The following is a 13161-nucleotide window of genomic DNA, read 5'->3' on the forward strand; positions in this document are numbered from 1 at the left end:
AGTTAGCCACAGCCAAACTCCAGCCTTAGTAAGACGGCAAGCAGGCTGTGCCTCAATACCTACAAGGCTGGATGAGGCAGACACAGAGCTTGTGAATGTTGGGGCTGAACGCTCCCCAGCCCAAGCCTAATCTCACTAATACTTTCAGGTATCTCCTGTCTGCATTGGCAAAGAGGAGCCTTTGTAGAGTCCTATATCATGATGCCTTCTGGATCCACAGATGATGGTCCAAGCATTGCCGTCCAAAATCCTCCAAAAGAGCAGGCTCATCCAATCATGACCCAGTCTAAGCTTACTGGGGTCTGCAGCCATGATAGCACCACCTCACAGAGGTGCACTCACTTCAGTAACATGTATAATGGATCATACCACTTGAGTCTGCTGGTCTGATGCATCGCTTTTCTGTTGCGTCCAGAACCATTGGGTGTGTACAGAAACAGTTGTAAGATCCTTCTGTGTTAATGCACTGGCCATCAATACAGCTGTTTGGGTCCTGACATTCATCCGTGTCTTTAAAATGGAAGGAAATGTATCAAGGAGAGCCAGCACAAAGTAGTAGCATTGTGTCAACCCATGTTTCTGTTTTTATATTAGGAGCAGATTTCCCTCAGTGCCTCCTGTTAATTACCACAACTACCAATTTCTGGTAGAAAAATCCTCCCTGTGCCTATGGAGAAGGACAGGTAGATCAGCAGGATGTTGACATCTAATTTTCAAGTACTAGAGAGCATCTGGATGAAGAGGTGTGCTGGGGGGCCGGAGTGCCAGGCACACCCTACATCTACCAGAGCTATAGCTGCTTCCCACATTCCTATGCCTTTAAGACAGTACTAGCAGGCATTAGAGGTGGGCATACTCTCTGAGATTCTTCGTGAGCTGGTTAGGAGAATGGACCCTCTTACCTAGCCAAAGTGGTTCTCTGTTCCTTAGTTTGTCTTGTAGAGGAAAAGTGGAAATGTAGCTCAAAGGGAAGAACAGACCATTTTACTCAGCAAAGCCTGCACACTTTGTAAGAAACAATCACAGAATCCCAAAGTGCGATCTCCTACTGCGATTGCAAAAATTACTTCCTTTCATTATGCTATTCTGAACATTATACATGGTTTTCTGCTTACACAGCAAAAGCCAGTCTCCTGGTTATGAGCAATTTTCAGTTGAATACCAGAACCAAAGGGCTACAAAGTTGTGCAGACTAAAATGACCTTAACAAGGACCTGAACTGTAATTTCACATTGCATATTAACTCCTCGTGAAAAGTATCTGTCCTTGAAAAAAAATCACCTGCATTAATTTTATTTATTATGGTAAAACCAGCACACTTATTGAATGAAAGGTGAGCTTCAACATACAGGCTTTCACTGCTCACCCCACATACAAAGAACAGAAGGCTAGGTTGTATCTTGTCAGAGTGAAGCGGCAGTGTGCATAGAAGGAGGGAGCAACCTCTGATCACTTTGTGTTCCCTGCATAAAGGCTGGTAGCAGCTCTAGACTGTGCACTCAAAGGAGCACAAGTGGCTGTTTTGGAGTTGCAAACTCGTGGGAGCAATTTGCTGAAAAAGAAAGCAAATAAAGCAAACCCTGTTCTATGAGCCATTGCCATGTCAGCCAGAATTGCTGCCCAGCCAAGCAGAAGAGAAGGGAAATGACCCAATGCTGCTTAAAAAGCTGCAACAGGCTTTGGAGGCCCAGAGTTCCCTCCCCATGCTGGGAATACCTGCCCGATGGGCGCTCTGATGGGAATCCATCTGTACAATTCTGCTTGTTTTGCCCATCTGCATACCATTATAGTGACAAGACCACTTTAAATAAACTTACCAAAGCACTGGAGCTTAACAGGGTCATAGTATGTGCCTTGTTTGCAGTAGCACTCGTAACCTGGCTGCGTATTCAAACAGAAGCCATTTTTACAGATCTCCTGTCCAAAGAGTTGGCATTCATCAGCATCTGGGGAGAAAACATTAAAGGCCGTGTTACCATAATGAGGTCACGTAGAGGAGCAAGATAGAATAAAGCCTGTACACTTCTCTGTTCAAGCAAACTTCACTCTAAACAGATGGCCTCAGGAGCACAGATATCCACAGGAAAAAAACCCACTGATATGGAAGAGGCTACGGTGTGCTTGTGGCAAGAATGGGAAAGCACCAGGACTAGCGCACCAGCACTTTCCCTTACCCTTGTCAGAATAAATCTTGTGGCACACAGAGATTGGAAGAATCTGCAGCTCCCTTTTCTTTCCTTTGAAATCTTTCCACATTGCTCTTAGCTCCAAGTAAAACATATGAAGAATATGGCCTGTTCTTTTCCAATATAATTTATTTTACCCAAGGGATTCCCACCATGGGTCTAATTTAGGCACACCATATAATCACAAAACTAACTAAGCAGTTATGATTATGCTTGTGACTTTTTTGTGACTACCCTCCTCTCTCCACAGAGTTTGGTGACTCTGCTGTGCATGGCAAGGAATATTATCTATGCACTGCTCATGACTTTGTTTTTCAAAGCTATATGCACAATTTTTGTGGAGACTTCCCATTGTGCAGGAAGAATCGTGTCTATTGCTAAATATAAGGCTGCAATTACTGTAGAACAAGTGACAGCTGACAAAAGAGAATCTACCATGCTTGCAAATGAGCTCATATATAGCTTTTCATGGTTGTATACATTTTTTCCCAGTCTTGTATTTATGTACTTGTTACTGTTGGAATTCTATTCACTTCCTTTTTCCAACCTACTTTTCATTTGTTAGAATAGTCTATTAAACCTAGGCTGGTATTAAAAATGGCAATACAAACCACAATGTAAAGTAGACGGTTCTTGTCTCAATACCAATTGTCTTAATCCCTTGTCTTCTATAGATTTACTCCCCATTTACTCCAGGATAATGCAGCTTTTAGCCCAAAGCCGTAATTTCCAGCTTTATAGCAGTTTTAAAGGTGAATTATTCAAATGTTAACTTTTTTTCCAGAAGAACTGAAAGCTGTTTATTTTTACAGCCACTCTTCCAGATGCTAAGTGGCTTCAAACATTAAATATTTTAAGTTTGACTTTTGAGCAGCAAGAACAATGTGAAGATTAATGAAAGAAATGTCATGTACATGTCTGCCTTTTTCCTATGGAATACGGATTTGTGTTTGGGGAAAAATAGGAAAGCCTGTGAGTAGACTGAAGGAAGGCTAGCTGTGTATATTCACTTCTGACAGATAATTCCAATTAAGAAAATAGGAGTTGCCTCTACAAGCAAAAGCTCACAGAACATATGAGTTAGTCTAACAGAGGAAGATCACATTACTAAAAGTACTTATCCATTTATTGTTTGTCCTTTATGCCATTCCTAAAATTATTACAAAATAAACTTACTTTCCATGAAAATAGAAAAAGTCTTATTATGGCAAGGATTTCTGGAAGACATTTCCAGATGAACTATTTCCACACTTCAATATTTATGGAAGCTAGAGAGACTATCAGCCCTGAGGTAGCACAACACAAACAGTGCAGATTTTCTCTGAGACACATTTGGACATTCTGTACATCCAGCATGTCCAAAAACTACACTTCAAAGATATACAGAAATCTTAGATTGGCAAAGATAAACAACATAGTTAAACAACCTCTGAACAAAAATGCTCTCAGAGGGTATGAAGTCCTTTAAGATGAGCTCTGTGACAGTGTTCTGTCTTGTCTAGATGTAAACTGTCAGTCTGTTCAACGCTGGTCCCTGCTACCATCAAGTCTCAGGCTTGGATTCATTCCATTGCACTTTGCACTTTACTCCAAGTTGGTGGACAAGGCAGCACCTATAGAGACTGGAGGTCTTACGTGAGTTACCCTGTTTAAATGCCCACATTAGTTTGAACGAATCTGGGTATCAGTGCCTTATAACCTTCAGTATCTTTTCCATGCCCCACGCACTTTACAGGTGCAAAGAAACACCTGCTGAGGATAACACAAAAAAATATTAGTAGGACAGAGAATTTGATTCAACCATGGTCTATACTCACTAACTCAAAAGGAAAACTGACCTATTAGTGTCCTGCTTGGTGAGGAAGGATTGTTCAAAAACGTACACATAAAAATTTTTAGGAAAACCCCCCCAAAATCTTTGAAGTCCCACCAATCTTTGTCATCTCTTGGAATCACATCTGAGAGATCAGTGATTAAGCTAGACGCAACTCTGACAAATGTTTATCAACCATGTGATACTATGCCTCTATGAAGATCTTTAAAATTTTATCGCATTTTTATGTGATATGAACACACAGTACTGTCTACATTTAGTTCTTTATTTCTAAAACAGTGATTCCAATAGGAACAAATGTATAAAATGTGCAATTTTCTAAAGATCCTGTAGCTGCTACATAACTCACAGATAAAACGTTGATTTCATTTTAGCTAACACAAACAGAATGCATCTATGCCAAGGAAAATTAATCTCACAAATTATTAATATCAATGGCTACTTCTCAAACTCGAAGAGGAATTTTTCTGATCTCATTCTTCTTTCTTAGTGATGCTATCTCCCACCTGCCCACACCCACCAACTCCTTTTATCACTCATATTTCTCCACAATCTTTTGTTCAGTAATTATGTCATTAAGGTCTGTAATGAAGATATTATTGCTGAACTTCTCAGTTTTTATATTCATTCTTATTTGTAGGTCTAATGTTTAACAGAACTTCTCTTCTCTCTCCCAACACTACAAATGTTTATTTACAAATTTAAGGTGGCTTTGTATTTCATATGTAAATGAGTATTTGAGGTTTGTGGTCTCAGCAGCTACTTTTACAGTAAATAGCACTTAGTATAAATTAAACCAGAACATTACAAAGACTGTATAATTGACATTCTTAACAATCTGTCAGACAGCAATTTCCAGTAATGTTTCATATCACAAGCTATTTTTGTCATCTAATAAAATTTGAATTAGTACGTTTACGTTGCTGGCTCACATTTCTAGTTAATTAACTACCAGACCTTCTGAGATAATTAAACTTAATACAAGTCAGTACTGACCTTTGTAATTCTGAGCAAGAAGCCCGTAAGACGATTCTCCAGAGGGAATGAAGCCTTTTCCTTCAGGACACAAATCAGTAAATTCAGCTAGGAGCGAGAGAAAACAAAAATTATGTCGTTAAGAAAAAGCTACACTCATATGTATGTGCTACATATGCGTTTCAGAGTATTTTGAGAAATCTGAGGTGACATTTTGCGTTATTCACATCTGTCAGGCAATCATACACACCTTTAGCTAAATGGCAGATGCCAATGTGACAGCCCAACCTTCCCCTGTTCTCAGTTTGCAAAGCTAGCTTACCCACAGCATCACAAAGCTCCATGCAAACTAATTTCTCTTGCTCCTTGGCAGGAGAACGTAGTCCTGACTGGGTTTCATGGTGCAGTGCAGTTATAACAATACCACTAGCCAAATTACCTTAATTAAAGCTAGCATGGGCTTCTCTAAGCTATACTGCAAGCTGCAGTCTAGAAATACCCCAACTGAGATCCAACCCCCTGCACACATTCTTCAGCCGTTATACAGGAAAAACACTAATTGACTGCAACAGAATATGGTGTGGATTACAGAAGGAAAATATTTAAAGTGTGTTGGAGACTATACAGAATCTAATAAGCTTATCCAAGCAGAGAGGCTCTTTTTGTAACACATTTCATTTCAGTTTCACTGATTCTAAAGCATAGTTAAAACAGGAATTAAACATGATGATACATTGGTGTGAAAAGTAATCTTTAACCTCCAAGAGTTTCCATGTGGTCTCTTACGTGATTTTTTCCAGCTGGATTCTGAATTTCAGCCATCGCTGTTTATGTTGCAAGTACTGTTTTCAGTATTTGTGAAAAATATCATATGGCTCTGTTTTCCTAATTTAATATTTAGGGGTTAAACAACGGTCTGCAGACAACATGATTAATTGAACTGCTCAGTAAGTAGCAAAATGTAAAACTAATACCATAACATATATCAGTAATTCACAGTGCTGTAGAAAGAACATTACAAAGCATAGCAAGAGACTCAAAACCACTGTAATGCTTACCTTGGTTTTCCAGCTTGTGGGAGAAATATAACATGTTACCATAGCATTCTGTAAAAGCCCCTGTGGGAATCCATCTTTGTTTAAAATCAGTTGGAGATAATGTTGTTCACTAACAGGCTGTTTTTATCGCTATGGTAACTGCCATGAAACCAATGGATTTACACCAGGTATGAATTATTCCTACTAACTTTTCCTCCATGGAGGTTTCCCATGGATAAATCACGACTACATACTATAGAATATGGGATTTAATGGGCAAGCCTTTTCTGAAGGCACAGCACACTACTCTTAATATAAATACAATGCTTCAAAAGTTTGCAAAGGGATAGAAGGCCTCCTCTTACCAGTTCCAAAGACAGGGCATGGGAAGATTTCACAGTTATCACCCCAGCCAGCACCCAAGGTACAGCAGCATTCTTGTTTGGTTACATTGGACGTGAGCACATTGTCACAGAAATTAGCATCATTTAGATTGTAGTAACACTCCTTCTTTCCATCTTCATGTTGATCAGCCTCTACTGGTAATTCTAAAGGTAAAAAGAAAACATAAATCACATAAGATTATAAGTGAAATAAATCCTTTTACAGGAGAATTGGAAAAGCCCCAATACCTCAATGTCACCATAGTGAGGAGCAGCATTATCAGCCAGGGGAGAAAATGGTTAAGTACAAATTTTTGGCTAACTTTTTTGTTTTTAGGAAAAATGATGTAAGTTGATAACCTTTCTTTGACGTTTTCAGACCTGTTCTCCAACTTGGTCACAAAGGGATTCTTCACATTTGCACTTCTTCCATTTTTAAGCAATGCATGAAATACCTGCTCTCATGCTCAGCTACGTAACCACCCTGCCCACCTACTGACATTGTGCTTTCATGTATGAATCTGGAAGCTCTTTACAGAGGTGAGCAAACATTAGTCTCATTTTACAATTAAAGGAGCTAAGGTGCAAACCAAAAAAAGCCCCATTTTTAAAAGAATGAACATTTCCAGCCCCTCACTGGGAAAAAAGTGTGTTCCACACCTGAAAACAAGACCCTGTATGATTTTTGCAACAGTAACTGTCTGTAATGTACATGTCAAGTTAACTAACTCTGCTTTACTTGAAAATAGGCTTTACTTTAACATAGGCACCCAGCCAAGAAGTTAGATTTTCTGCCTCTAGTTGTTGAGTGGGTCCTCTCACGATATTTATAAGGACTGGAGGCAAAGTAGTCTCTCCCACAGACCAAATAAAAAAGTCCTATTAATAGTCAAAGACGTTTCTAAAGCAAGGCACTCCTAAAACACACCAAGAACTGAGTTTGAAAAGAAATATCTAGTTAAAGCTTCTGCGTTTGCAGAACTCTACCTAATCCTGCACTTCCACGAAATTTCTCAGGAACTCAGAAGTGGGATCCATCAAATAAAATTGTTATTCATACTTGATCAATATTAAAAACTTTTCATAGGTCATCCATAAGGTAACCGAGCTTTAAAATCAGAAACTCTTACACTTATTAATCAAAATGAAAACTTTGCTCAGGAACTTAAGATAGACAAATCTTGTGGCAACTAGTTTGTTTCCTTTTACTCTTGGAAAGTTCTTTATGCTTTGGACTTAACAAATGTTTAACTCACAGAAACCTACTAAAAATTATTGCATGTTGACTGATTTTCCATTGTTTGAGATTTCATTCCTTTCTACTCAGGCTCTTGCACAATATGCAAAACATGAGACATTTCTCAAGTAATGCACATGTCCAGGCAGGAATAAAAACCTTACTTTATACCTGAATGACAGTGCGTTTCAAAATGCTAGAAGATTAGTGAGACTCAAAGAGCTGTGGTGTATAAACTACTTTTGTTTGCCTTGCAATTCTTTTCAAGAAAATGCGTAAGGTTGGCCCACTCCCAAGTATCAGTGTACCTAGGAGTGAGAAGATCACTTGACCACCTCATCTGCTTGCTTCTCCCTCTGGTTGTCTTTTGAGGTCAAGCTCACCCTCTTTATGCCAGATAGAGGACAGATCTTCTTCTAGTCCCATCCAGTTAAAAAATAGTGGCTGTGAGGTGGGGGCTTGAACATAGCAATTGTCCAACAAATGCTGAGGGTATTAAAAGAACTCTAGCTCTTATTATCTCAGGCTTTTTGTCCCTGCTCACCTACATACCCCCAAGCAGATGGGGCAAGACAGCTTTACGGAGTATGCAAATACTAGATCCATTTTGAGAAAAGGATGCTTAAAAATTTCAGTATGGATTACCTATTATTGCAATTTAATAGAATGGACATGTGTAATTGTTCCTTTGGCTTCTACTTCTAAACAAACAATTGGGCTTATTTCTGTTTTCCTCAGAAAAATGACAGTTTCTGTTTTGTGAGGTTGAGGGACCTCTATTCAAATTTAGTACAACGTTGCCACCTACAAGGCAAACATTGCTGTTTTGCCAATATAACTAAGTTGCACATTAAAGGAAGCACCCAAGCCAGTGCTCATTTCATCTTGGTTAGTTGAGCCTGTGGTCTCCCCTCATTAGATAATTACAATTTTCCATAATGCACTGAATTCCATAAAGTGCAGTGGCTCTGCGGTATCAGCTGCTGTACAATAGGAACTACAGTAATACTACCCTGTGTCACAGAAACACAACTGAACTAAATCTGTTATTCCAGGATGAGAGTGCAGTACTTTACCCACCAAATTATACATTTTCCTTGGCCACTTGCCATCTGCCTACTGAACCAAAGCCAAATCTTCAACTGGAGAAAAACCACAGCAGTTTTCATGCTGCTTAGCAGAGAAAGAACACCAGAAGCTGCACCAGGAGGAAGGGGAGACAGTCTCATTGGGTCATTGTTTATTCCCATTTTGCATATGATGTGTTGGCCTCTCCTCCCGTTATCTATTCAGCAGCTTAAAAGTCTGTTGTTTACACAGCTGTGACTGAGGGTTAGTCAAGCAGGCGTCATGAATGTTTGGAAAGCAAATGAGACAAATCTTTTATTATTTTTTTCTAAACCAAGACCTGTCTGTGTCTACAAGCTTATAGTTTCTCTCTCATATAATATTAACCATTTAGAAAACAGGTTGTTTTTAAAGGTGGTTTCACTAGTTATGTTGATAAAATATGATGGGAAACAGATACTTTTTTTTCCGTATAATTGTTTCTTCAGTTTTTTTGTTGTCAGTAAATTTAAAATATCTCTCTACCTAAGGCACGCTTGTAAAGCAACATAATTTTATCAGGTTGCTGATGTGACTACTCTGCCATCAGGCTATAAAAGAGATTCTGTATAGCTGGTGGTAGATTGAACTGTGAAGTATTTATTAGAAAAAGATTTATATACCTTAGTATAACTTGATCCAACAATATGCTTTAGAATATGCTTGATGCAAAAATATGCTTTAGCGTTACAGGATCCACTGGATAATCAGGCTGTTAGCATATGCTTAGAATTCAGCATACATTTAAATATTTGCCTAAACAGCCTGTAAATAACTGAGATATACCCCCCCCCCCCCCCCATATAGAGCTGTTTGGAACTTAAATACTGCAGCCCTGTATCACTGCCTCTTATTCACAGGTGGAAATCAGTAATGTGACTGCTAAAGTGAAAAATCCTCATTACAAGTTCATGACTTCTAAAACCTCAGCAAAGACCCTGGAAGCTACACCACTTAAAGTGTGTGTGTGCAGTGTATTTGCACGTATGTGTGTACAATACAGGGATTAGTGCAAGTGATGCACATTTAAAAATATATCTAAGGCCATTTTCATTGGTGACTGAAGAGTTTCCTTTGAAGTCTTAGCGTCCTGGGAAGCCCTAAAGGTTCAGGGCATTCAGAATTTGTACTCAGACCCCAAATTTCTAGCTTTGGACAAGCTTTTGGAACAGATTTATAAACCATTACTTGGCAGACTCAAGTGTTTTATGCTAATGGTTGGTTAGAATGTGAAAGGTGGTGATTTTATTTTAATATAGATCAGTCTAGCAGGGACTTGTCTCATACAATTATAGCATGGTTTGGGTTGCAAGGGAAAGGTCATCTAGTCCTACCCCCCAGCAATGAGCAGGAACACCTTCAACCAGATTAGGTTGCTCAGAGCCCTGTCCAACCTGACTCTGGACATATTTGACCATGTTTGGCCACTAGAACTGCGACTTTTACTTGTAAATACTGTTAAATATCTTACCATAAATAACATATCACATCTCATGTAACCAGGAGCAAGCAGTGTCTAAATTAGCTGTAGGTACCTAACTGGGCCCTGGTACCTTAGTGGAGTTCTCTTACTGAAATTCTTTTTATTGGCTGAGCTGTAATTTGAATTTCTGATTGTACTGACTTTTGTATATATAAGTCAGATTCCTGTGGATAAGCTTCTGTTTTTACTATCCTTTATAGCTTCTGGATTCAGTACAATGAGATATATTAGTAATATTAGTACATATAAGTAATTTAGATGCATAGTAGAATATGCATTTTTCTTACACAGAAACAAATAAACCCACCACATTAATAAAATTACTGAAACTGCATTCAGCTTGGTACTTGTTAGAAATTAATCATAAATGACTTTATATATTTTGTTAAAAGAATAAATGAGAAGCCTTTAACCCAGACTCTTGGGTACAAAGATGTATAACAACAGTTTCCTCTATTACAAGAGAGAGCTACATTTTGTGAAGAGCTGGGCAGAGAGGAAGGGAGTAAGACAACGAAACCTTGCACAATTACTTTTTTGTTTGTTTGTTACTAGAACGTGACAATATGGGCTAGAATTCCTGACACGTCCACTGACGTGATTGTTGCAGGACACAGCTAACAATAGATGAATTTCCACTGAGTGAAATCTAAATAGGAAGAAGTCTCAAGACCCCTCATGGCAAGTAAACAGAAGTGTGAACACACAGCACTCCACAAAGCTAACAGCATTTAACCACATGCAAGAAGCTCCCAAATGGAAGCAACTTCACCTAGCTGGATGAGCTTTTCTTCATGCACAAAAACACAGAAAGAGAAATAAGTAAAACTGAGTAAACAACACTGAACTATAGAAGGATGTTGAGGCTCTGGAGCGAGTTCAGAGAAGAGCAACAAAGCTGGTGAAGGGGCTGGAGAACAAGTCTTACAAGGAGCGGCTGAGAGAGCTGGGGTTGTTTAGCCTGGAGAAGAGGAGGCTGAGGGGAGACCTCATTGCTCTCTACAACTACCTGAAAGAAGGTTGTGGAGAGGAGGGTGCTGGCCTCTTCTCCCAAGTGACAGGGATGAGAGGGAATGGCCTCAAGCTGCGCCAGGGGAGATTTAGGCTGGACATTAGGAAAAAATTCTTCACAGAAAGGGTCATTGGGCACTGGCACAGGCTGCCCAGGGAGGTGGTTGAGTCACCTTCCCTGGAGGTGTTTAAGGCACGGGTGGACGAGATGCTAAGGGGCATGGTTTAGCGTTTGATAGGAATGGTTGGACTCGATGATCCGGTGGGTCTCTTCCAACCTGGTTATTCTATGATTCTATGATTCTATATCTGCAACAGGGTAACGCAGATTAAATTCTTCCTTTCTGAAAATAGGCACGATTCAAGCTAATGCTGACAGATGGTGTTCACATGCACTGTAGGAGCTCTCAAAGCACCATGCCTGACTTGAGTATGTGGCTTGTCAAAGCCACAGGATGTGTGGCTATTCCATTGCTCTTTGGAGGAAGAGAGTATGCTATTCCTACATGATCATGCTGCTGCTGATGTCAGGGGAGGCTGAAGTACTCATCATTGGGCGAAACAACAAAGCTGATATTTGCTCATCCTGCATTGAGCACATGGGGCTTATGCCACATATACATGAGGAGGAAAAGACTGGTTTTGTTCCTTCAGCCAACACCTGAGCAAGGGTCACCCATTAGTACCTAAGTTGGAACAGGAACAAGTGAAATGAGCAGTTGTAGAAGAGTGAAGTGTGTATTGTCACCTCCTGAAATCAAAGAATCATGGACTGGTTTGGGTCAGAAGGGACCTTTATAGATCATCTAGTTCCAATTCCCCTGCCATGGGCAGGGACACCTTTCAGTAGATCAAGTTGCTCAAAGCCTCATCCAATTTGGTCTTCAACACCTCCAGGGATGGGGCACCCATGACTCCTCTGGGAAATGTCAAAAATGTCAATTGACTGGTCAGACTCTGTGGTGTTGAGAAGTGGAAGCCAAGAGAAAAAATATCCAGCAAGGCTGCAGGATGCACAGGAAAGCCAGAATTCTTTTTAAGAAGAATTAACAACAGTACTGTCCTCATTTTCCTCAGGAAGAAAGGTAAGAGAATAAATAGTAAAAACTCTGCTCTTAGTACTCTCACTTTTCTTTATTCTATTCCAAGGGTATATAGTGTAAAGTAAATCTTAGTGGGTCCTGCTTTGTGTGTCTTCTGGTCTCTTATGTGAGATCTTCAAGGATGATGGCCTTATCAGAGAAGAGCCAAATGTGAAGCACATGTTTTGCTAGGCCCAATGAAGGCTGGAGAAGAAGGAAGAATGGTGATCATCATAAAACTATGTCCACCGGTGACAACAAAATGGAATTAGTACCGACAGCAGAGTATTCACCTGTTAGCAGTACAATCAGCCACACTGCATTTTTCTTCTTCTCTCTCTCCACAGTAACATTTGTGTATGTCCTCAAATGCTCCTTGGACTTGACTTCTTTTTACATGGGCTCAGGTTCTCTGATTAATTCTTGAGCTTTGATTTTGTTTCAACAAGTAGCTGAACTCTCCCAAGTACTAACTTCCTCACAGTACCAAAACACAGACGGCATTCGCTTCTCCTGCAAATCTTGGTAATATAATTTAAAAAATCTTCTTCTATAAATTCACTGAAGATTATTAAATGCTGCTACCTCAGTTATCACCAGCAGATATTTAAGTTAATCTGCTTCATGGTGGAAAGGTACTGCAGTATTTTTCCTTGCAAACAGGAATGGAGGCAGTACCACTGGACACTGCAATGCTGCCTTAGCCATCTTACTTTTTTTTTTACTCCTCCTTCATTAAACAAACTCTTATAATCCTGAATCTTTGTCACAAGATTTTGCAAAGGTTTCAGTTCAGCAATCAGCTGTTAATGATATTTCACAGGCA

The 13161-nt window shown here is 39.6% G+C and overlaps 1 protein-coding gene across 6 annotated transcripts in view; it reads right to left on the reverse strand.

The window, feature by feature from the left end:
• The window catches only part of LTBP1 (latent transforming growth factor beta binding protein 1), a 196196-nt gene that overhangs the window by 18276 nt on the left and 164759 nt on the right, over positions 1–13161 (reverse strand). For 5 of the 6 annotated variants that reach the window (XM_069852452.1, XM_069852451.1, XM_069852454.1 and 2 more), the window contains 4 exons: positions 6398–6580; positions 5017–5103; positions 1818–1946; positions 370–510 (listed from right to left, as the gene is read on the reverse strand). In XM_069852452.1, coding sequence (XP_069708553.1) covers positions 370–510; positions 1818–1946; positions 5017–5103; positions 6398–6580 — 540 coding nt within the window. The remainder of the gene's footprint in view (positions 1–369; positions 511–1817; positions 1947–5016; positions 5104–6397; positions 6581–13161) is intronic. The other variant, XM_069852453.1, reaches the window with a different exon arrangement.

Source organism: Phaenicophaeus curvirostris, chromosome 2 (assembly GCF_032191515.1).
Source record: "Phaenicophaeus curvirostris isolate KB17595 chromosome 2, BPBGC_Pcur_1.0, whole genome shotgun sequence".
In the NCBI taxonomy this organism is placed as follows: domain Eukaryota; kingdom Metazoa; phylum Chordata; class Aves; order Cuculiformes; family Cuculidae; genus Phaenicophaeus; species Phaenicophaeus curvirostris.